Source organism: Carcharhinus amblyrhynchos, chromosome 4, assembly GCF_965287045.1.
Source record: "Carcharhinus amblyrhynchos chromosome 4, sCarAmb.v2.hapA, whole genome shotgun sequence".
Taxonomy (NCBI): Eukaryota; Metazoa; Chordata; class Chondrichthyes; order Carcharhiniformes; family Carcharhinidae; genus Carcharhinus; species Carcharhinus amblyrhynchos.
Genome location: NC_137327.1, coordinates 110,032,082 through 110,058,755, shown reverse-complemented (window position 1 = coordinate 110,058,755; position 26,674 = coordinate 110,032,082). Strand labels below are relative to the sequence as shown.

Genomic DNA, 26,674 nt, shown 5'->3' with positions numbered 1-26,674 from the left:
TACCAATTTGGAAAACCTTTGCACAACCAACTCAGATAAAGTCCTCTGCACTGTGTCTAGGCTACTGGATTCAAACGCCATTGATTGGTACCAGGACTGGTTCAAATAAAATGATGCTCATACATTGCTTCTGAAACAAGAACAGACTTCATTGTCTGCAGAACAACCCAAGATTGCAACTCAATAACACTGTATTCCAGCAGTTCAACACTGATGCCCATAGTCAGATCTGAAAGGTAAACAAGATGAGGTGGGAAGAACAAACCTGTGAGATCCAATGATACTTTGATGACATTGATATGCAAAACTCCTTTCCAAAGTTATCAGGGCTATTCATAGCCTGAGATTGAATTAATTAGATCCTCTTTGTTCAAGGAATGGTGCTTCACTTCTTAAAAATGGGCAGTGCCAGCCTGGTCACTGCTGGCCAGGCACTCGGCGGCACCGGGGACGGGGCCTGAAGGAGAGGCTGCGTATTCTACAATTGGGAATTTTACATACATTTGTACACTTTATACAGTGCACTGGAAGATCATGCGCAATGGCACCCTCTCGCTATCATCAGCCAGCTTCCTAGTGTGAACTGACTGTCTATTCCAGCTATTGGTACGAATCACACTTTGCCTTATTTTTTCTCTAAGAAAGATTTGAAATTTTTTCTCACTGAAGAAACAGACACAATTCTTGGTTTTCATGTTTGTTTGGCACTTCGAATTTTTTTTGATAAGATCGCTCCCTCTATCTCTTCAATTCTACAGACAAGAATCTCAGCCTGTCCTTGAACACCACCAAAACAAAACTCATATCAACTCATGGTTGATCAACTGAATATTTCATCTCCCATATGTGTTGAAGGAGAGATTCTTGAGTATTTCCCATACTGCAACAGCCACATCTCCCAAATGGCCATCAAGTGATGGGCAGATCTAACACCGGAACAATTCACTCATCTACAAATTACAATAGTGAATGTATGTCAAAAAAGACATATTGTACAGAGCAGTTGCTATCATCACGCTCCTGTACTGCCTGAGATTCACTGGGAGAACCATTGGACAAACATCACTGTTTCCGTCTTGAAGTCATATCCCCAAACATTTCAGCAAAACTCCAGAAAAATCAATTTCAATGGGCTACCCTGTCTAACATATCTGTAAAGCTGAAAACTGCAAGGTTGAGGAAATGTTTCAACAACTTTTTGAAACTTTCCTTGAACTCAGAAAGCAGTGACCTGAATTGAATGGGAGGAGCTTGTTAACAATCACTCAGAACTTGGCCATCAAGCTGCATTGTGCTTTAAGTCCCAATGCCTTATTGATCAAGTAAAGCAATTACAGAAAAGGAAATAAAAGGATGAAAATCCTGCACTCTGGATCCCACTATCTCGTGGGACATTCTGCCGTATATGAACAAAGATTTGGCTGTCAAAAATTGGCCTGTTGAGTCACAAGACCCATGACAGAAACTTACCCTCGAATTCAAGGAACAGCTGACAATATGAAAAGGACATTAGTTTTATGAAAATGGTTAGATTATTATTTTTGTGCTCATACATTAATTACACTGAAATTCCTACGATTAGTATAGTTAGTAGGCTATTTCAGTGCACAATTTTATTAGAATTTGTTAGCGTTCATGCTGCTTTTATTTACAAATATATATGGAATTTTGAACGATCATCAAAATCTCCAAATGGAGAATGGATTCACACTAGAGTAGAAGGGAAATATCTTTGGGACATTTGACACAAACCTATAACTATGCATTGTTTAAATAACCTTCTCATATTTTGCTTGAAGCAACATTGCGAGCTTTGTGCAGTCTATAAAAACACGTGAAATCTGGGACTCATTTTTACATGGTTTGTGACTCCTGCCGACTAGTGTTAGGAAAACAATAAGTCAAGTAGAGTTTCACAATAAGAAACAATGATTGGGTATGCCGTTTTCGCAATTTTCTGTCAATTATCCAGGCAAATGATTTGTAGCAGCCAGACATTCTGTGACAAGTCCCACAAATTTCGGCATTTACTACGTGCAGCATGATTTGGTGCCCAAATAGTGCAATTCATTTTAGAGAAAAGCCCTGAAGCCTGAAAAGAATGTGCCTGTCTTTGGCCAGTGGTTCCCAATTCATCTGTTGTTGCTCCCCACTGACCTTTGCACCATATTGAAACAGAAAATTTCAACAGTGCCAATAAATGTGTGCATTTCAGGAACTGATTCTCATCAACAATATCAGAGTGTTGAGGAAGGAAATATGAGCACAGCACTGGCATGCTCAGTGTACAACGTGGATAACTGAACAGGTAGGAAAAAGGAACATTTCCAATGTTTAGTCTGACATAGACATACGGAGACCTGGCCTAAGAGACACCTGCAATTCTAGAATGTTCTGCTTCAACTAATAATTTGTGCTAATTAAGTTTATTATCAATGCCAAAGGCTTACCTTTGTTCATATCAATCAATTGTTTTTTCTTCTGCTGCCGTTCCAACTTTTCCCTTTCTGCTTTCTCTTTAGCCAGCTTTGCTCTCTTGATCTTTTCTTCCGTTTCCCTCTTCTTAATGTTTTCTTTTAGTGCTTCCTTTTTTGAAGAAACAGATGAGTTAATTATATATTTAAAATAAACACAACACTGTCACATCACCATTTTAAGATATACAGATGTACTGATGTAATAATGTATCATCTCACCTCAAATTGAGGGATAGTCTGGGATGTGGCTGTACCATAATGTGATTGTGAATTCCTAGTTATGGGTGGAAAAATTACACCACAACTGTGTCATTTAAGCATACTGATTAAAAGGCTCTCAATTTTCACAATAGTTTTTTTTTATATATATATATATCCCACTGCATACAGCTACTGGGACATTTTCCATCCAATCTAAGGTCATGGTTTGAAACCTCTAACGTTTATCCAAATGGAATGACATCTCACCATACTTTCAGATTTGTACTTCAGGTGTTGGGTGTTTAAATTAATTCAGTACGAACCTTCTGCTTTGCTACCTCAGCTGAATTAAAGGTCAAACGATTGGAGTTATTATATCAAACTGCAAGGGGTGTAATAACCATGGCTATTTTGTACCCAACTACATCATATGTGCGATGTGTAGGTTTGGAATTAATGAAAATTAACACCTGTAGTATAAATAGACCTTTAAATCAGCTGTAGAAAACAGCAACACCCACACCCAAATATTAAAATATCAACATGGACCATACACTCCAAGGGTATTGCAGTCTACTGCTTAAAATGCATTGAGAAGATGCATCATATTTAGGTGAGGTGTTATGTCCCCATGTCATTCAATGTAAAAGTTGTCAGAACAGGAAGGGAAGGTTAATGAGTGAGTGGGACTCAAAAGTGCTGGCATTTATGAGATCAGTGAATATGAAGAATTCACTCAACTAAAATTAGTTTTATACAATTCAGCAATCTTTAACAATTAAATAATGATGTAATTGAAACTACTCAATCCTTTCTAAACCTGTGATGTAGTCAATTTAAATATGAAAGCATAAACTACATGCAAGTGACACTTAAAGGAAAAAAACGTCTGAAATAAAATTATTGAAGATACTCTTAAAATAAATTAGATGTAAATCTTGAGTATAAACAGTAGCAAGTTTAGCTTGCAAGTAGCTCAATACTCAGATACCTTACAATGCTGGAAGGTAAACACTACAGTTGCTGCTCCCTCTGAGGGTTCAAAACTTCTTGGAGAGGCAACACCTGCAGTGAAAGCGGGACCTCTGACATCAACCGCGATTCTCCCATCCTGATTTGCAACTTTTCTGGCAGGTCAGGGTGGGAGATGCAAGTTGCCGGCCTTGTTCCGGGATATGCGCACGTGCCGGGAATGCGTGCATATCACCCAGTGTTGGCAAACAGCTGGAGGGCAGACCACGATAGAAACTGGCGGGAAGGCAGGTGAGTAATTTGATTTTTTAAAAAATATGTTTTGAATGTAGTTTGAATGTAATGATCGGGGACTTACTGGTCCCGATTGAATCTCTCACACCACCATGAGTACTTCATTCCGGTGGGGTTTAGATTAGCTTCCCATGATCGGGGAGCTAGCGGGAAACTGGAATGAAGGTGAGGGGCAATCGGGGCCCTCCCGAGGGTGCTGTGGTGGGGGGAGTGGTGCCCCTTGGCACGGGCACCCTGACAGTGCCAGCCTGTGTGCCCCCAGCACTGCCTAAGGGGCAAAGTGCCCATGCCCAGGGCACTTTGGCACTGCCCAGAAGGGGGCAGGGCCTATTGTGGGCAGGGACTAGGGGCAATCAGTGAGGGTGGGGGGGGGGGGGGGGGGGGGTCCCGCTGCCACTCTGCTTTGTGATTTGGTCAGGGATGGAGCGAGGGCAGCGATTGAGGTGGGTTGGGGGGAGAAGGGTGATGATCTGTTGGGATGGCAGTGTCTGACCCCTGGGAGGGAGGAGGTCTGCTGGGGTGAAGTGTGGGGGGAGGGGGGAGAGAAATCGCCACTGCGATTATTGGTGGGCTGGCCTAGGAGTTGCTGTGGGAGTCATGATCAAGCTGTGGGGGTGGGGCTGGAAGGGCAGCACTGCGGGGGTCCTGGGCTGGCCAACGATCAAGCTGGCCAGCACGTAGGTTGCCTGACAGACTGAGGCTACTGTGCATGCACAGAGTTCCAGAACTGTCAGATTACGGCATGAATAGGCCCCGCACCCACCCCCCCACCCCGGCTTTTTAATAAAATTCACGATTGGATCTCTGCAATGTACAGGACGGGGCAATTCGAGTGAGAAGCTGAATTGACAGAACAGTAGGGATCGAGAACAGTTTTCCTGCCAATTCAGCGCTTTTGGGAGAATCGCTGCCATCGTTACTGGAGGGAGACCAACATTTTCTCTAGCCAAATGATTGAGTCAACTAGATTACTGTCGCAGCTTTTCTCTTAATCACTGGGTGACGTCTGGTAGGCAGAAATATCGTCCTGAATTATGGCTTGAAAAGTGTGTGTAAGCTTTCCTCTGAATTGTTACTCTGATCAGTCGATTCTGTTCACCTACAATAAGAAGGGAAAACTCCATAGCAGAAACCAGGAATTATATCTGGAGCACAATGAACTTTGCATTATGGGTTACTTCTTTCTGTACTGGGAAAGCGCTGCCTCTTTCCCCTTTATACTTAGATTGCTAGTGCTCTCCATGAGGGAGAGGGTCAGAGGAAGAATGTCCAGAAATTAATAAATAGAGTGCTCTGGAAGCCATATGGATCTCTTAATATATTAATTGGCCAAATTCATCAGATGTTTTGGAGCAAGACACTGAACATCATAATAGAATTTTATTTATAGCACTGAATTTTCTTTGTGTCAAACAATTTAAAAAACATATACTGCAGACATTGAAATGGGCGTGTGTACTACACAGAAATTTGCCAAAACCACATCAATTAGATGATTGTAAAACACAACAATAAGAAAAGTACCCCCAAAGGCCTAGATCTCCTATTAAAAGCATATACAAACTCTTTACACTACCTGATATAGTTATTTTCATTCAGAGCTGACTGATGCATTCATTGATGTACTGGCAGAGACACCGGATTACTAAATCCAGCATAGTATTGGTTAAAGATCATCATTTACATAACTAAATCATTGATGCCATGGTATACCCACAGCTTGCTAGCACTATCCAGTACACTCATTTGCCCTGTATTTACCCTTGTCCTGCCATTGCTGTCCTTAGGCACACACATGGGATCTGCACTGGTATTGCCATCCCTTCTTTTATAGGATTGTCCCATATTAGTGGTCTCTGTCCTGCTTCAAATGCTGCCGGGCACTATTTTTTTCATAATCTGTGCCTTTACATTTCACATATGTGCAGTACCCGCGCTACTTACTGCATGTTTGCATGCTCATTCCCTACTATATTCTCACAGCCCTAGCTGCAGCTCCCATCCTCAAGGGACAACCATGACAGAGTACTCCATCATTCCATGAGAGTTGATCCCCCTGCTTCTCATTTCAGGTCTGATCTAATTTCTAGGCCTCTGCGTCTTATCTTTCAGTATAAACTGCGTCAACCACAACTTGTTGTCAGGAGGATGGAGGTTTAAGTTCCACTATAGGACGCTTGGGCATAGAAACCTAGGCTGACACTTCAATGAGGTAACGAGACAGTGCTGCACTATGCTGGCTTTCACATGAGAAATTAAACTGAGAGCTCATCTACTTGCTTAGAAGTACTTAAATGAACCCATGGCATTACTGACAAAGAGAAAGGGAGTTCCAGCTGGTGTCCTGGCCAATACTTAGCCTTCAATCAGCATCAGATAGCCAGATTATCTGGTCATTATCTCACTGCTGTTTTTAGAAGTTTGTTGTGCATGTTGACTAAGATTTTTTCTACATTACAACGGCAACTATGTTGTACTTGCTTGGCTGTAAAGCATTTTGGGATATTCTAAGGTTGTGAAATGTGCTGTGAAAATGCAAGTCATTCTTCTGTGTTATTAATGTTTAACCATTCTTGAGAAATGATTGAAAGTTAAGAATATTTTGTCTTTTCCCTCACCAAAAAAGACAAAGATTTATTTGGTCGATTTCATATGTTAATTAACCGTTTCCATACACCACAGTAACATGGAAACAAAAGAACTTTGAAGAACAAAAAGAATCCATTAAGCCCAATCGGCCACATTCCTTTATGATAGATCAAGCTCATTTTCTCATAGCATCCATCATTTCTTTGTCTTTACAGAAAGGTAGCTAATTGACTGTTGAAACAATTGTTATTGCTGTCTTTAATGGACTTCCTTGGTATCTTATTTGGGGAAGTTCTCTTCCTAGTTTTTAAACTCCACTCTTTGGCAATTGAACATTTCACAACAATATACAAGTTATCCCGACCAATTTTGTTAGTTCTCTGTAGAATCTAAAAAACTTCAAACGGGTCATATTGAGATACTCTTTTGTATAAGGAAACAATCTATAATTTCTTCAACCTTTCTTGCACATCTGAATAATTTCTATTTTTTTCTTTTTGTGGCCCATCAAACCTCCCTCCGATTAGGTGAGCAACACTTTTTTTTACAGCATGGCAGCTGGGAGCTCAGCTACATGACCTGCTGCTGAATCAATCTGAGACTAGAAATTAAAATTGGCAATATTAATGGATAAACCGTTGACAAGTTTGTTTGGCATTCCTTTGGTGGTTTAGTATAGAAGTATAAATTTAAATCTTTCAATTTTGTGTTCTATTTTCCACCTATGGAACTTATTTTACGTTATTTACTGTAGTAACATAGATTAACTGTTTCAATTGCTACTATAACCCTATGACGGTGCTCAGTTTAAGCTAGGGATTTCCCCATTAATATGAGTGGTTTTCTTCATTCAATTCATTTGATAACTAACTATATTTTCACCTCAGACATCTGCTCTTTATGTTTTTTCTTGGGATGTGGACACCACTGGCTGGGCCAGAATTTATTGCTCATTCCTATCCGGCCTTGAGATAGTGGTGGTGAGCTACCTTCTTGAACTGCTCTTCCTATTATTTATATTAGAAAGACAATTTTTTCTCTTATTAGTTTTCAGCATTTCCTCCTAAGTATCTTGCCTTGCTGTTTATGGAGGAAACAATTTGAATCAAGATTTAAAGGTTCAAGAGTTATCTGAGTCTTCAGACAAACCAAAATCTCTAGGCTTTTCAAGAACCAAATGCTGAGGATGCAAACAATGTAGTGGGTGACTTTGACATTGGTGAGATACTGCATCCAGTCACTGGGATATAATACAAGCTAGAGAGATATAATATGACAGATTTCCATCAGTTCTGCGGAAGTTGCAAATGACAAAATCAAGGAATTTCTTTTTGAAATACTGTTCCTACTCAAGGAGAAATTCAGAACATATCAGAGTTTTGTCCCACACATGGTAATAAAATGGGGCTACAACAAACGTGTGTCATAAAATAGTGTTTGGGAAATAAATGAAGAAAATGAAGCAGTGTTATGACAAGGGACAAGTTGTTGCTTTCATTAAATTATGACAGGAATGCAAATACCATAAATATTAGAAACTTGTTACTTTAATTAATATCTACACATTCCCATATGATGTGCTGAAATCACAGACAGTTCAATTTTTAAAAATGGCATTTTAAGAACTAAGACTATGTAAGTGTAATATTTCAGACTGTTCTTCATGGAAGAGCAATTACAATAACAGCAATTTGTATTTACGTAGCACATTTAATGGAGTAAGATGTGCCAAGGCACTTCACAGCAGTGTTATCAAAATTTGACACGGAGCCACATGAGATATTAGGGCATTATTTAACCAGGAATGAAGGTAGGTCAGCGAGCATAGGAGTGATAGATGGATGGGATTTGGTGTGAATTATGACATCGGCTTCATCAATGACTTCCTTCCCATCATAAATTTTAGAAGTAGTCATGGTTACAGAAATTGTTAAAGCCTCTCATTGTGACCATAAGCAAGGTTAATGTGAAAAACTGTTTTTTAGAAAAATAATTTACAGGATGTGGGTGTTGGTGGCTAGGCCAGTATTTATTTGGCACAGTGGTTAATACTGCTGCCTCACAATGCCAGAGACCTGGGTTCAATTCCCAGCTTGGGTCAGTGTCTCTGTGGAGTCTGTACGTTCTCCCAGTGTCTGCCTGGGTTTCCTCCAGGTGCTCCGATTTCCTCCCACATTTTGAAAGTAGTGCACTGGCCATGCTAAATTCTCTGTGTACCTGAACAGGCGCTGGAGTATGGAGACTAGGGGATTTTCACAGTAACTTCATTGCGGTGTTAATACAAGCCTACTTGTGACACTAATAAATAGTTAAATTTAAGAACTGTTTGCCATCCCTAGTGGCCCTTCAGAAGATAGTGTTGAGCTGTCTTCTTGAACTACTGTACTCCGTGAGGTGTCGGTACACTGACAGCACTGTTAGGGAGGAAATTCCAAGCTTCTGACCCAGCAACAGTGAAGGAATGGTGATTTTTTTTCCAAGGAAGGATGATAAGTTATTTGGAGGAGATAAGTTCTTTGGAGAGTCAGAAGATCAGTGACTTGTGGCAGTATTCCGAGCCTTTGATTTGCTCTGGCAGCTACAGTATTTATATGGCTAGTCCAGTTCTGGTCAATAATAAACACCAGGATTTTGACAGTGAGGGATTCAATACGGTAATATAGCCATTGAATGTCAAGGGGCAAAGATCAGATCCTCTCTTGTTGAAGATGATGATTGCCTAACATTTGTATGGTATGAATGTTACTTGCCACTTATCAGCCAAAGCCTCAATATTGTCCTTGTCTTTCTGTATTTGGTCACAGACTGTCTCAGTATCTGAGAATTTGCAAGTTACACTGAACATTGTGCAGTCATGAGCAAACATCCCCACTTCTGAGCTTATGATGGAAGGTCATTGATAAAGCAGTTGAAGATGGTAGGGCCTAGGACGCTACACTGGTGTACCATGTGCTCATTTGAGATTCGGGTTCATGCATACTTAGCAACTGCTAGCCAATATCTGCCTTTGCTATACTAAGGATGGGGTCAGTTCTATTTTCGTATAAATATCCCTCAACTTGACAATCTCAAAATTCCACAAAAATGCACCATTACTAATAACTGTAACAATGATAATGCAAACTCACCTGCATCCATTCTATGTGCATTATTCCAACATTTCTGAGAGCTGAATTTTACTGTAGGCTTTGGGATGCTGATGGTAGAATGCATTGCTGGTCCCAAGCCCAAACTTGCTGGCAATAGTGCCAGTCTTGCAATTTTATTGATGACAGTTTCTTAGTCGGCTGTTTGGGGAGCTACTGTCCAATTAAGGCTGGTGGGTGGGCTCCAAATACTGCCAACACAGTCAACAGACCAGCAGTTCTGAGCCTCAGCATCATCACCAAAGAAGCTGGGTACTAATGAGACAGATTGAGCCTATTTTGGGGAGCCATCCTGATGCGGTTTCACTGATAATTTACCACCTCCCCTCACTTCCATTCTGATACCCAGGGGCTGATAAAATTCTGCCTAAATGTTTAATTTCACATTAACAAATGAGGGTTTACAATTTTATGCTTATAATTCTGCAAGTCCACCAACTGATATGTGTAATAAATATTTAAAATGTGCAGATTTACCATGTGAAGTGTTGCAGGGTACTGCAACTGTTGTTACATAATTGTAGGAAATTCATTTTTATGCAGTAAATTGTGACCTGCAATGAACTGCCTGAAACGGTGGTAGAAGCAGCTTCAATAATAACTTTCAAAAATGAATTAAATAAACTCAAAGGGGAAAAAATTATCGGGCTGATTGGGTAGCTCTTACAAAGAGCTCTTAGGGCCATGATGGGCAAAATGGTCTCCTTCTATATGTAATATTCTGTGATTTCAATATATTCTTTTCCTTCTTTGAAGGGAAAGATGCATCCTGAGATGCACTTTGATTATAGACATACGACATCAGAGTCATGGGACAGGTCATGCATCTTCTCAGGTGATGAGTCAGGTGACTTGTTTTCACTCATCTGTATGACTCGATAAGCGTAATACAATTGTAGCTGTTGGAATTTTACTTTTAGTATAAAACTCCTTGTAACACATAACAAGCAGGTCTAAAAAAACATGGTTCAATTGAAAAATACTAGTCTTATAAATATATGGCTCCCAGGCAAAATGACCTGATAATATTAACCATGTCGGCTTGAAGGACAGTATTTCCAATTAATGTTTCTTTGCTGCTCTCTCAGAATAAGCAGGTGCTTATTCCCAAGCATGACCACCCTGCTTGACATATATTTGTAGCAGATCAGCTGTGTGGTTAATTCAAAGGCAAATTCTGAGGCAAACGGCCTTGGTGAGGAACAAAGTCATAGTTAGCCTATGATGGAAATCTGCTAACATTCGAAAAATCTTGATGATAAACGATAACAAAACGCTACACAACTTTGGGTTTAAGCTGTAATACACAGCTCAGATTTAAATGTGATAAGCTCTTCTTGCAAATTATTAGTCCCTTGATCAAATGGAATCAAACCCTTGAAACAGCGCAAATATTAACTTACTGAAAGTTATTCTGGCACTTACGTACTAAAAATAGGGTGATCCTGATGCTAGATTCACCAAACAGATCACAACATAGGCATGGATAAGGAAGGTCATTTGGCCTATCTTTGTGGGGTTGGGGGGGAGGGAAGGCAGCAGCCACTGTATTTTGCTTTTATCTTTGTATTTTTTAACTTCCATCTGCCAGTGTTCTGCTCCCTTACATATTTTGTATAAATTAGCCTGTAACTTCTGATCTGCCTGCACAGATTATGCTATGATGAAGGATCATCCAGGCTCAAAAAGTTGGCAAAACAGCTTTGACGAAGGGTCACACAGACTCAAAAATTGGCTTTATTCTCTCTCCACAGATGCAGTCAGACATGCTGAGATTTTCCAGCATTTTCTGCTTTTGTTATGCAGTTCCTTCTAGTTTGGTATTTTCTGCACAATTCACCAGTTTGATCTTATTTTCTGAATTAAGTCACTGATATAAATTAGAAATAAGTGTGCTCCCAAATACTGAACCCTGGGTCAAAGAAACTGTTTGAACAGAAACTTGATGCTTTCTGCTGTTCAGCTAATTTGATGTCCATATGAGATCCAGACTTTTACCTCTAAATGTCCAGTTTTGGGAATGACAAACATCCTTAGAAATCTAGCCCAAAATGTTACAGTTTTCCATAGCTCTTAGAATGTCAGGCCCTCAAAGAAGTCAGACAGATTGACAGGTGCAATCTTCCCCAAATTAATTCACATTGATCTTGTTTTTTAAATTATTATGCAGATATTCAGATTTACATCTGATTACGTCACATGGGATTGATGGTTGTCTAGTTGTCTTGAATGGTTTGCCAGCCCTTTCTAACAATATCAGCAAGTTGACACAGTTCCAAACTACTGGTGCCCCTTTGGTATCCAATGACATTCTTCTAATGATTGTCAGTGCACCAACTATTTCCTTCTTGCTCTCCACTTATATTCAGATAAATATCAGTGAGCATTTCAGCTAAAGATCTCCATTTTGGTTAGAAAAAAAACATTTTTTCCCTATGTTGATTGCTTGGGATGATCATTTCTCTTTTGGATACTGAGAAGGAATAACCTTCATATTGTTTACTATTTTGTGCTTTTCCTGTGCCTGTTTGCAAGTCTGAATCACCCATCAACACTACTTGCTGATCTACATGGATGCCTGGTTCAACAATCTCTCAAATGTGACATTATCACCCTCAAATTCAAACCCTCCATGGCCTCAGCATTCCTTATCTCTAGTTTCCTTCAGTTCTACACTGGTGTTGCTTTAATTGCGGCCTCTTATATCTCACGTGAATAATTAATTATGTAGCTTTTTATATCTATTTTTCCTGGCTTTCTTCTTCTGAACAATATAAATCCTATTGGCTATGCTTATTCCCTTCCTCTAGATTGTCCATGTTTTTGATATTTTTCCACACTGAACTGTCCTGCTAACACAACAGCCTCTGGATGTAACATTTGTTGGCATTGCTACATTTTACTATAGACCTGCCTTCTTACACTGGCCTTTATTTCTTCATTTTCTTCCTCTCTAGTTCATGTAGGCTTAATATTGCAATTATTTACAGTGGCCTCTTTTCACTTTGAAAGCATTTGACTGGCTACAAAGCACCTGCATCCTAGGATGCAAACAGGCACTATATTAATACAATGCTTTAATTTCTACATATAGTGAAACGTGTCTCAGTGATGAATAATTGTTTCACTCCACCTCTAAGAATCAAGGGAAGGATAAGTGGATGTATCATGAATAAATGATCTGCAATGGATTTTTTAATGTTAGGTATATATAATAAGTATTAGCCTCGTTACTAAGAGGTAAAGAATTTCAAAAAAGATTACAGGGAGATTTAATTAGGATAGGGCTGGCTGACATCAAGAGTGGCAATGACTGCTGTGTTCAGGAAGAGAAAGAAAGATGATGCACAACATTCCTACAGAAGGAAGCCATTGGGAGGAACTCCAGATCAAGGACCTAACATCTTCTTCAAAAAGAAGTAGGAGACTGTTAGGGAGTATGAAAGGCTCTCTCAGTCACACAACAGAAAGAAACGCTCAACAAATATAAGTGAATATTTTATACATTTTCGGAATGAGACGTACTAAGGAAAAAAGCAAGTGACTTGAAAGAAAAAATAGGCAGGTGTGCAACCACGATCAGAAATTGAAACAAAAAATTCTGACAAAACACAATGGGGGGCAATTCTCCCAGCCTGCTGTGTTACTCTAGCAGTACAATGGGCCAGGAGACATCAACGGAGGCTGTTTCGTGGGCTTCCCACTGAGCTCCACAGCTTCCACACATCTCCAGGAACAAGAGTTTTAGACTAATCAGCTCCATGCCGGAAAGCAGCGCAGAGCTGTTTTCGATATGCTAATCAGGATTTCCCTCTTATTAGCAGGCCCAGGACTGAAGTGTCTCCCCCCACAACCCTCCCCCTCCCACCAGGAGTGGTTCATTTCAGTGGGACTTACAGGTTTCATTTCAGTGGGGTTTATGGGAACAGGTGATCTGACCCTGCTTAAGTGAAGATAGGCTGTTGAGATCCTCCTGGGTGATCATAGGTGGGGGGTGCCCTTTGGGCAGTGCCAGCCTGGCAGCACCCCAGGTGCAAACTGGTAATGCTCAAAGGGCACACAACATCAGGCAATGCCAAGGGGCCAGGGCCTATTGGGTGGGACCCAGTGCCACTCGGCATTCAGAATTGTGGGCAGAGGGAGGGAGGACGGCAATCGGGGCTGGCCCATAGAGGTCTGGGAGGCCAGTGATCAGAGAAGTGGAGGTGTTAGGAGGGGCAGCAATGGGTGGTTGTGGGACTGGCCAACGATTTTCCACTCCTGTTTTCAGCAGGTGGGAATGGAAAATGGCAGAATTTCCCACTGCGTTTGTCCCCGAGCCTGTCAAAGATGTAACGGTAATCCTGATATTCAATGTAGGGATTCTCATTAAAATATATTTACATCTGATGATCAAACCTGAGGGGGGCTAGTGGCATATAATAATCATAATCACTGAATGGGATAAAATATGCAGTTTAGCAGAAAAATCATGCACACTGCTAGCTACGAGCAAGTACTCAAGGGTACAGACTGTAGGCTGCTTGTTCTCAGGCAGAAACATTGCAGGTGTTAACACTCACAGGTTGTAAAACAACATGAGGCTGTTTAGACAACCAAATGCTATAGAAATAGGGAGGAAGCACTGTTTACAGCTTGAACACAGGGTTTGTTTATCTATCAAACTTCCCTAGCTTGAGAACATTAATCAAACACGATGGGCATTGGACACAGGAAGGATAATTGATAAGTACAAATCAGATAAAAGATGTCATGTTAAGGACCAGATAGCACATTCAAGCCTTTACATGAATTGGATATTATAATCAAGTAGACATGGACATGTTGTAATTGGTTAATGGTATTCATATCATATGCAGGATGTAAGCCTAATCAATAGTTGTGAACAGATACAGATAACTTCTATACAAACGTGCATCTCTGATTGGTATCTGCTAATTACTTGTAATTCAATCTGCAAGTGTATGTTTGTGTAACTCTGTTTCCAGTGCACTGGACTATGCCATCAATTGGCGTAATAAAAACCTTGCTACAGCTTGTAATAAAGAGCCAATTTTAAAATGCCAAAATCTTCATCTGGTCACCTGAGGGAAACAAGCTATGTAGCAGCTGACCATAACAGCACCACCACAATCTAATAATTCGCCCACATTACATTGGTGTGCCATGAATCACAATAGGTAACCTATGGTGTGCACCTCGTGAGCAGAACATGCTAGAGGATTTCAGGTGTGTGCATCACTCTAGGGAGTGGCCACTTCTCAACACTGCCTGGGCACCACTGAGGGCAGTGGTTAGGGGAGATTGTTTTGTGGAAATGTGTGTATTGTTGGCAGGGTGGATTTACGTCAGCTTAATATCACGGGACCTGGCCCTTCACTTTTTTTTAAATCGATGAGCTGAATTATACAGTGGAAAAAACTCCAATGCAATCAGCAGCTTTAATGCCATTTCTCCTGTCCACTATTCAACTCTGCCAAAAAAATTCTGCCCATTGTCTTTTTCCCTCTCCTTAGAGGCTCACGGACCTTTTGTGCATTTCCAGTTACTAGTTACTTTGTTTTCCAGTTTCAGGCGCTAAGATTTTCAGATTTTGTTTTTTTCCATTGTTGTATAACCAAGAAGTATTTTAAAAAATATTTTTAGCGGCCAGATCATCTCCACTGGCATAAAGCTGTCAAGGCTCGGAGACAGATAAAGAGAACTCCAAATTACAGAAGGTAAAAATTGATATCGAGCCAAAGGAGGAGATATTTGGGACGGGGGACGAATAAAGCATAGTCAAGGTTTTAAGACATGAGAGAGAAAAGGAAGAGTAAACACGATGAAATCCCTCAATTTAGGGCCTAGACTTCTGAAGGCATGATCACAAAGGGAATGGGGTTTTCAAGAATCGCAAGTTGGAAACAAACATCTCGGAGAGTTGTTTGGCTGAAAAATAGTGTGTTTATATCATGGATTTCACAATCTCAGGGTGCCCCAAACCACTTCGCAGTCAGTGAAGTACTTTTTGAATATAGTCAGTGCTTTAATGTCTGAAACAGGGCAGGCAATATGCAGTCAGTTCCCATAAACAGTAATGTGATGATGATCAGACAATCTGTTTTTGTGATGTTAATTGAGTAATAAATAATTGGCCAGGATACTGGGGATAGTCTCCCTGGTCTTCTAAATATTGCCATTGGGATCTGTTATATTCACCTGCTAGGGCAGACGGTTTAGCAACACCTCTGCTAGTACACTGTATCAGCAGAAATGCATCGTCAGCCTAGATTTTGTGCTCCAGTCCGTGCAGTGGGACTTGAGCCCACAACCTAATGACTCAGAGGTGAATGAAATACCAACTGAGCCATGAATGACACAGAGGAGATGACAGCAATAGGGAGGGGTGAAGCAGTTAAAGCACTGGATCCAAAATATCACATGTGATGAATGACTGCATTCATACAATATAATAATTGGCAGGAGTATGTAAACATGTGGCTTTTTATAGGCAGGTTCCATTATAAGTACGGATAGCAGAACAGTTGACAACTAGAGGTGAGATTTTGTCCATAGGAAGTGCAGCTGTAATATTTTTAACGTAATTACAGAAATTAAAAGACAATTGTTTACTGTTATCACAAAATGAGCACAATAATGGAATTCAAATGCACAAATAAAGAAAACCCGGATCATCATTCAAGAAAAAGAAAATTTGGTCACTGTCAAACAGTACCATCACTGTTTGCACCTACATGACATAAATGCCCCTGTTGCTATGGAACAGTGCGTCATCTGACTCACTATAACCAACATTGCGAAGGAAAGTGCTGAAAGATAAAAAGATCTTCTGTGGCTTTGCTCAGACCAATGTGCATCAATCTTCATCTTCATAATATTTGAAAAAGTGCAGCTTTCCCTTGAGAAGGCCTATTTCATGGCGAATAGCAAACAGGATAGTGTCCCAAAAATATAAAAAGGCTGTGATTTATGTGTATACGACTAAGTAATTGGATTGTGGATGCAGGTAGTGCACTCAGTAACTCATCACAACTGGGATTTGCACCCCAGTGAATGCTTTTAATAAGTTAAACAGGAGAGATCGAATTGGATAATAGGAGCCATTTTCCTAGATTGCATAAAAGGACTTTTCAAGCAAAAGTCATTGATCAAACAGAATCTGAAACCATTACGACCAACCAGGAGCAGAGGTATGTTTCTAATTTAAAAGTTATATTTCAAGGTTGTAAGCAGCAGTATTTCAAGCAATCTCTGAACATCACAAACAGTTTCCACCTCAAGTTTAGCTCCCAAAAGATTCAACAGAAGGACTTGGGGAATTTTTATGCTGGTGATTTGAGTGATTATGCTGCGCTACTCACATTTAAATCTAGAAATCCAGGACATACCCAAATTGTGAGCTAAAAAGATGCTCTGAATCTTTCATATTTCTAGCATATAGATGAGTTTTATTCATAGTGCATGCAGAGCAATAAAATCAATAAAAACATTTTCATTCTATTCCCCACCTTCACTATAGGTGTACAGATACACATAGGGTTAATGGTCATGCATCTGTCCAGAAGTCAGCTATCACTGTGTTTCTGTTTTACCAAACGTAGTTAAAAATCTGGGATCCCAGAGTGACAATGGATTTGTATTCGGACATACAGAAGAGTTTCTCTAGATGTTGGAATTTTAACAGATATCTTGCCAAATTATGCATAATTATATGGTTCCAAATCCTGGATGATTTAGAATTGAAAACTGAATCTGCAGCAGGTGGTGACATTATTGGGATTTAATCTGAAGCCAAGAAACAGAAATATCAAAATCAACGGACCCAAGTGTTACATATTGCAACTTGGCATCATTGTAATAAAAACAGAAATCAAATAGGCTTAAACCTCTGAGTTCTTAGATCTCTTGGGTTTCATTGAATTACAGTTTTCACAATGTTATGCAAAGTTTTTGTTGCAAGTAAGTTATATTGGCCTTATCAAAACCTCCTAGGTAGAAACATAGAATCATTCAGAAGAGGTGCACAAGAGGAACAGAATGTTCATTTTAATTATGCTCAACTTTCAAACTAATAAAATATGAAGAGTAGATGAAACAATGTTTTCTCAGAAAAGGAGATGAATATAATTAATTTTAGGACAGGGAATGTTGAAGTCACACAAATAATAAAAGGGTAACAGAAGCTGAGGGGAATATTTCTGGATCAAAATGGCCCCTTATTTATAGATAATACATACTTTTTTTTGAAATGTTTGAAAGAAACATTAGATCCTTGGCAGTAAGGAGACCTGAGAGCATGGTAATTTCCTTCCCTGACAGGCTTCAGTTATATCATTTGATTATTGAATCCAGAAATAAATCTAATATTTTAATCAAAATGTCAAACATATTTCTGTTACAGAGTCAGAGGCCCAGATTTTCATTCCTGTGTTGGGTGCACAGAGATGGAAAATGGCAGAGATGGCCACCTGCAGATTGGAATTTTGTCTTTGGGTGGGGGGGAGGTTTGGGAGAAAGAGGAAGAGTGGTGAGGGGGTGGGGAGTGCCAGGTGGGACTGGAATGTGGACGGTGCAAGGTGCAGAGATGGGATGAGCAAAAGCCTACTTCTGCGCTCACCACTGTGTTGACATAAATCAAACAAATCAGAATAAAAGAAAAAAAACCTTAGAATAAGTTTTGCACTATATCCCCCACATTCCGTATGCTGCATCTGTGCCAATCTATATCAATTTATGTCTCCATCCATTCCCATAGCCCTTCTGCAAACCCATGCCATTCCGACCATCCACAGTAAAATGTCTGACAACACCAGGTTTTAGTCCAACCGATTTATTTGATAGTAAACTCACTAGCTTTCGAGGGGATTCCCTCTTCTTCAGGTGAATGGAGCGTTCTGGCCTCAGGCCGGAACGCTCCATTCACCTGAAGAGGGAATCCCCTCGAAAGCTAGTGAGTTTACTATCAAATAAATCAGTTGGACTAAAACCTGGTGTTGTCAGACTTTTTACTGTGTTTACCCCAGTCCAACGCCGGCATTCCGACCATCTCCCATGGCTGCTCATCACCCCTCTGCCTATCACATTCCCATGGCCCTATAAGGCATCAATGTCAACTTAGTGCCAACCCACAACCTTTGCCCTTCACTCCTCCATGCCAACTCCCCTTTGAGGGCCCCATGGCAGCTTTAACAGCTGGTTAGTTCTTTGAAAGATGGACAGTTCTTTGACAAGCCTTAACAGCTTTAATTTTGTACGCAAAAAGCACACAATCACATTCAGTTTTAACAATGCCAAAGGATGCCCTACCTCCCTCAAAAAGACAAAATCTAAAAGGGTAACTTAGCTCTCCAAAAGTGGATCCTAGATATCTAAATGAATCCATCAAGTTCAGACCACCTCTTACCAGTTGGAATCTACACATTCTGGGTTTCACACTCCTGGCCTACAAAGTTCTACTTCAGTGGTGGCAGCTGGTGATTTAAATGGCTGGCCAGCTTCTTTTGTAAATCACACATGTGTAAACCATGGCTCAACTCCATCAGAAAATGGAAGATAACATGTTTAGGAATGGGATTTAGAATTATTAGCCATTCCTGGGATATTTGCCAGATTGGAGAGTCTTTTTGTAATGGCAAAAATCTGTGCCAAGTAGTCATTTACAGCAGAAGGCTGGCATTGGGCCCATTGATCCATGCCGGCACAGAAAATCCCACTTGAACCCTGTGGTTTTGCAGGTTTATTTCCTAGAAATGCCCATCCAATTTCCATTTGAAATCACTGATCGTTTTGGCTTTCACCACTCACATGTACATGATTTTTCAGGTCATTATGACTCACTGTGTAAAAAAAGTTCTTTCTTACACTCTATCTCTCTTGTCCCAAACCTTCAATCTGCGCTGCCGATCCTTATATTGTTAAGTGTTACCTTATTCAATGGGATGAACTTAGTATTTAAATGTGAACTTATACAATTGGATTTTCTTCCCCTTCATGCATTTAATGCCTTTAGGGACCATTTAAATGATAATACATTTTCTTGAAAGGATAAAGGCAAAGGATGCAAGTGTAATTTTCCACGGTTGAAGATGTAGTCTATCTTTTATGTGATTCAGTTTTCAAAGTGAACATAAATTATACTGAACTTATATGTTATACTGAACACACACACACACAAGCACGTGCAAGCACACACTTCTGTAAGTCACAATGTTAATTATTAGCGTGTTTCACAACTGCAAATGCTCTATTGAGTTTTGGGTTTGATTAGTTGAGAAGTAGATTGGTATCAGCAGGAATAAATTAATGATATTTTGATAATATTCAATGTTCAAATTTGAAATATTAAAGTGACTTAACCATAACATAAGTAGTTTGCAACAATTATGTATTATGGATCCTCAGATCTATTCGTGATCGCCACTTACTAGCATGGAACCATTTTAACTCAATTGCAAGGGCATACAAAGAGTTATAATTGCAATGCAGTGGAGGTAAGAGCTTAAAGCATCAAAGCTAACCTGTTTCACTACTTCTGTTGCTCATCTACTTGACTGTGCAGTATCGACAAGATTTTTAGAAAAATTTTAAAATCTCATGACAGCATGGCTCCTTTCAGTTTTTTCGGTTTAACTGCCAGCAGAAAAAAAATTGCTGGCAAATTTTGAGAAGTGCAATTTCTTCAGTGCTGAAGCAAATTCCAAATGCTGTCTGAGAAGCTTTGCTTTTGCAGTGATTCGTTTTTTTCTTATAAATACATTTTACTGGCTATACTAAAGAAGTGTGTTATAAAGAAGACATTTTTGTCCTGAGGGGACTTGCATATGAAATGCACTGCTTTCAGAATCTATTAGGGTGAATGACAAGGACTTTTACTTTTAACAAAAAATAATCAATGTCATAACAAGGCAAACTTTTGTTGTATGAAAATCAAAAGCACTTGGAGAATTTCTGAAACAGCAGTTGTCCCTATTGGTTTTGTGTTGTCAATCACATGATTTTTTCATAACACACCTTTACTGTCGTTGATATAAATAAATTATTGCAAGAAGGAGGAAATGTCAAATGTAACTGAAAGACTAATCCTTCACACCTGGGCTTTGCAGCCAATGCTTTAAGTGGATAGATAACAATTGGTACTGCAGGAGCAGTCATTCTTTCTGTACTTTAATTGATCGCATAAGATGATAACAACACTAGATCACTGAATCTATTCCACACAAAGATCTTGCATGTCAGAAATGACTTGTGCTTAATAAAATTCTGTCAACTTTAAAAACATTCTATTTTTTCCAATGTTTATGAGTTTCTGGGATAATTTGTATCTGTTAACAGCACATATTCAATAAATTTAGCTAACAGATTGGTAATGACACTAACCAGTATTCCCCGAGACAAAAAAACTACCAAACAGGAAAGAGAAGCAAAACAAAACAAAACAAAAAACAACTATTCAGAGGCCAAGTGATTGTGTTAACATTTTAAGAAGTCTGACAACACCAGGTTTAAGTCCAACCAATTTATTTGATAGAAAACTCACAAGCTTTCGAGGTTCCCCTCTTTGTCAGGTGAATGGTCTCCATTCACCTGACAAAGTGCGAGTTTACTATCAAATAAATCGGTTGGACTTAAACTTGGTGTTGTCAGATTTCTTACTGTGTTTACCTCAGTCTAATGCTGGCATCTCCACATCATTAACATTTTAAACCAGGGGCTATTCAGTAGTCAGTTCACACCTTAATTAAAATAAAGATTTTTTCTCTTCCTCATGCAGTATGAGCCATGATCTTTCATAAGGGATGAACATTTGGAACATGAATATTTCTTTTGCTATGCTACCAAATAATATTTGCCAATGCAACACCTCCATCATTTATGTAGTAGTATGAGTAATAAGAGCATAATTATACTTCCAGAGAGAGTAACCATTGGCAAACTGAGATCTTTTTGATCCATAGAAAATTGACCGTCATGACATTTTTTTATAAAAGTATTTTACAAAGCAAATAAAGACGGTTGCAAGTCAGCTGCAGGGTGAAAAAAAGATCATCACCTGGATGTCGTCTACATTACATTAATGTGGGTTGGCACTAAAAACAGTATTACAAAATTGTTACAGCACAGGTCAACCTGTTGAATCTGAGCCAGCTCTCTGAATGAGCCATCTCCAATCCTTCCCCCCCCGCATACTTACTTTTCAGGTAATAATCTAATTATCTTTGAATGCATTGATTGAATCTGCCTCTACCTTACTTGCAGGCAATGCATTCCACATCTTAACTACTGTATGAAAAGTTTCTTACGTCTCCACAACTTCTTTTGCCTTAAAGCTATTCCGTCTCATTCTCAATCCTTCCACCAGTGGAAATAATTGCTGCCTATCAATTCTGTAAGAAGTCGTACAACACCAGGTTAAAGTCTAACAGGTTTATTTGGTAGCACAAGACACAAGCTTTCAGAGCACTGCCCCTTCATCAGGTGAGTGGGAGTTGTGTTCACAAACAGGGCATATATGGACAAATATATAAGAACAGGATATGGCACTCAATTTATCGACTGACAGTTTCAAAGCACCATAGCAAAAAACTGCACCTACCTCCTCAGAAGACAAACACGGAACACAGCGGACAGAATACCCTTCGTCGTCCAGTACTTCTCCAGAGTGGAGAAGCTATGGTATCTTCTCTGGAGCCTTCAACATGTCATTGATGAAGACAAACATCTCCCCAAAGCCATCCCCACACCTGGCCTTCAAACAACCAAACAGCCTCAAACAGACCATTGTCTGCAGCAAACTACCCAGCCGTCAAGAGAACAGTGACCACGACATCACACAACCCTGCCACAGCAACCTCTGCAAGACATGCCAGATCATCGACACAGATGCCATCACCTTACGTGAGAACAATATCCGCCAGGTACGTGGTACATAGTCTTGCAACTCGGCCAACGTTGTCTACCTAATATGCTGCAGGAAAGGATGTCCTGAGGCATGGTACATTGGGGAGACTATGCAGACACAACAACAATGGATGAATGAACACCAGGCAGGAGTGTTCTCTTCCTGTTGGGGAATACTTCAGCAGTCACGGGCATTCAGCCCCTGATCTTCGGGTAAGCATTTTCCAAGGCAGCCTTCACGACACAGGGCAATGCAGAATCGCTGAACAGAAACTGATAGCTAAGTTCTGCACACGAGGACAGCCTCAACCTGGATCTTGGGTTCATGTCACACTATCTGTAACCCACATGAATTATCTGGGCTTGTAAAATCTCACTGACTGTCCTGGCTGAAGATAATACACCTGTGCTTAACCTGTGCTTAACCTTCTCTCCACTCACATTGTCTGTACCTTTAAGATTTGATCACCTGTAAAGGCTCACATTCCAACCATTACCTTATAAATTGAGTGTCTTTATATGCCCTGTTTGTGAACACAACTCCCAGTCGCCTGATGAAGGGGAAGTGCTCCAAATGCTTGTGACTTACGCTACCAAATAAACCTGTTGGACTTTAACTTGGTGTTGTGAGACTTCTTGAGAAGAGAAGGGATAGGACCTATAAAAGGTGAAGGGGGAAAGGTCTGTGTGGAACCAGAAGAAATGGCAGAGGTGCTTAATGAGTACTTTGCCTCAGTATTCACGGTGGAAACTGATCTGGGAGATTTTGCTACAGGTTTGCAGCAGATGGAAAAGATTGAGTATGTGGATATTAAGGAAGAGGATGTGTTAGAACTTTTGAATTCTATCAAGATCGACAAGTCGCCGGGACCAGATGGGATGTACCCCAGGTTACTGTGGGAGGTGATTGCAGAGCCCCTGGCGATGATCTTTGCGTTGTCGATGGAGACGGGAGAGGTTCCGGAGGATTGCGGATGTGGTTCCTATTTTCAAGAAAGGGAACAGGGATAGCCCGGGAAATTACCGACCGGTGAGTCTGACCTCAGTGGTTGGTAAGCTGATGGAGAGGCTTCTGAGGGACAGGATTTATGAGCATTTGGAGAGGTTTAGCATGATCAGAAATAGTCAGCATGGTTTTGTCAAGGGCAGGTCGTGCCTTACGAGCCTAGTTGAGTTCTTCGAAAATGTGACTGAACACATTGACGAAGGAAGAGCAGTGGACGTGGTGTATATGGACTTCAGCAAGGCGTTTGATAAGGTCCCCCATGCAAGACTTCTTGAGAAGGTGAGAGGGCATGGGATCCAAGGGGCTTTGGCCTTGTGGATCCAGAACTGGCTTGCCTGCAGAAGGCAGAGAGTGGTTGTGGATGGGTCTTTTTCTGCATGGAGGTCGGTCACCAGTGGAGCGCCCCAGGGATCTGTTCTAGGACCTTTGCTGTTTGTCATTTTCATAAATGACCTAGATGAGGAAGTGCAGGGATGGGTTAGTAAGTTCGCCGATGACACGAAGGTCGGTGGTGTTGTGGATGGTCTGGAAGGATGTCAGAAGTTGCAGCAGGACATAAATAGGATGCAAGACTGGGCGGAGAAGTGGCAGATGGACTTCAACGCGGATAAATGTGTAGTGGTCCATTTTGGCAGGACCAATGGGATGAACGAGTACACTATCAAGGGCAGGAGTCTTCGCAGTGTTGAAGAGCAGAAGGATCTTGGGGTCCAGGTCCACAGGACTCTTAAATAGGCCTCGCAGGTGGAGGATGTGGTCAAGAAGGCGTATGGTGTACTGGCCTTCATTAATCGAGGGATTGAGTTTAGGAGTCGGGAGGTAATGCTGCAACTTTATAAGTCCCTTGTCAGGCCCCACTTGGAGTACTGTGTGCAGTTCTGGTCGCCTCACTATAGGAAGGACGTAGAAGCTATTGAAAGGGTGCAGAGGAGATTTACAAGGATGTTGCCTGGATTGGGAGGCACGCCTTATGAAGATAGGTTGAGGGAGCTGGGACTCTTCTCCCTGGAGAGGCGTAGGTTGAGAGGCGACCTGATAGAGGTTTATAAAACGTTGAGAGGAATAGATAGGGTGGATTCTCAGAGGCTATTCCCCCGGGTTGAAATGGTCGCTACGAGAGGACACAGATTTAAGGTGCAGGGAAGCAAGTACAGAGGTGATGTTCGGGGTAAGTTTTTCACTCAGAGGGTGGTGAGTGAACGGAATCGGCTGCCGTCAGTGGTGGTGGAGGCGAACTCGCTGGGGTCTTTTAAAAGACTTCTGGATGAGTATATGGGATTTAATGGGATTGGGGGTTATAGATAGGTCTATGGATTGGTAGGTATTGATGTGATCGGCGCAACTTGTGGGCCGAAGGGCCTGTTTGTGCTGTAGTGTTCTATGTTCTAACTGTGCTTATCCCAGTCTAACGCTGGCATCTCCACATCATATTAATTCTGTCCAGACATCATGATTTTGAATTCTTTTATCAAATCTCCTCTCAACATTATCTTCCCCATGAAAACAGTCCTAATTTCTAAAGAACTGAATTTCTATCTATCTATGGAACTGAAATTCCTCATCCTGGAACCATTCTCATTAATCTTTTTGACACTCTCTAACACCTTCACATTTTTCCTCAAGTGTGGTGCCCAAAACTGTATGCAATACTTCAGTTGAGACTGAACCAATGTTTTATTCAAGTAAACATACTTCTATGCTGATAATTCTCTCATATGCTCTCGTAATTCTATGTCCCTATTAATATAACCGAGGATGCTATATGCTTTATTAACCACTCTCTTAACCTGTCCTGTCAACTTCAATGACCCATGCATATATATACCCTCTTCTCTCTGCTCTGTCATATGTTGGAATTCTAATGCCTCGCCCACTAAGGAATTGGAGTGGGTGTGGGCAATGAAAATGAGTGTTGACCCCAGGAGGATTTTCCGGTCTCACTCAAGTAAAATCCCACCCATTGAGTTTTACAGCACAAAAAGAGGCCCTTTGGCCCATCATGTCTGTGCTGACTATCAAACACCAATCTATTCTAATCCCATTTTCCAGCACTTGGTCCATAGTCTTCTATGTCAAGGCATTTCAAGCACTCATCTAAATACTTCATAAGTGCTGAGAGGGTTCCCACCTCGACCATCCTTTCAGGCAGGGAGTTCCAGATTCCCACTCCCTCTGGGAGAAATAATTTTGCCACAAATCCCCTGCCTCTTTCCTTCTGCAGTAAGAAGTCTCACAACACCAAGTTAAAGTCCAACCAGTTTATTTGATAGTAAACCCACAAACTTTCAGAAACATTGTTCCTCAGGTTGAAGGAACAGTGTTTCTGAAAGCTTGTGGGTTTACTATCAAATAAACTGGTTGGACTTTCACCTGGTGTTGGACTTTAATTTGGTGCCGTGAGACTTCTTACTGTTTTTACCCCGTCCAACGCCCGCATCTCCACAACTTTCCTTATGCCCCCTAGTTACAGACCTCTCTACTAAGAGCAGAAGTTTATTCCGATGTATCTATCAATGTCCCTCATAAGCGTGTACACCTTGATCAGGTCTCCCCTCAGCCTTCTCTGCCTTAAGGAAAACAACCCCAAGCCAAAAAGCTTGTCTTCTTGGCTGAAGGAATCTAAACTAGGCAACATCCTGGTGAATCTCCTCTGTAGCCTTTCTAGTACAATTACATCCTTCCTATAATGTGGAGACAGAGCTGCACACAGTACTCCAGCTGTGGCTTAACAGCTCCATCATAACCTCCCTGTTCTTATATTCTATGCCTTGGCTAATAAAGACAGGTATCAAACAAGTCTTCTTAACCAACATTTCTACCTGTTCTGCTGTCTTCAGGGATCTATGGACATGCACATCATTAATTCCCAACATCCTGGGTTTGTTGCATATTCTTTAATCCACCCAAAATGCATCACATCGCATTTTTCAGGTTAAATTCCATTTGTCACCACCTATCTATATCATTCTGTATTCCTAAGGCTTTCCCCCTCACAAATTACCACATCACCAATTTTCATAATACCAGCGAACTCGCTGATCATGCTCCCTCATTCATACCTAGGTTCCTAACATACACTACTAAAAGCA

At 40.7% G+C, this 26,674-nt stretch overlaps 1 protein-coding gene across 4 annotated transcripts in view; it reads right to left on the bottom strand.

Annotated features, from left to right (window-relative positions):
* Nucleotides 1-26,674, bottom strand: part of diaph2 (diaphanous-related formin 2) — an 814,006-nt gene that overhangs the window by 142,254 nt on the left and 645,078 nt on the right. For all 4 annotated transcript variants that reach the window (XM_080187721.1, XM_080187724.1, XM_080187722.1 and 1 more), the window contains one exon: nt 2,451-2,586. In XM_080187721.1, coding sequence (XP_080043847.1) covers nt 2,451-2,586 — 136 coding nt within the window. The remainder of the gene's footprint in view (nt 1-2,450; nt 2,587-26,674) is intronic.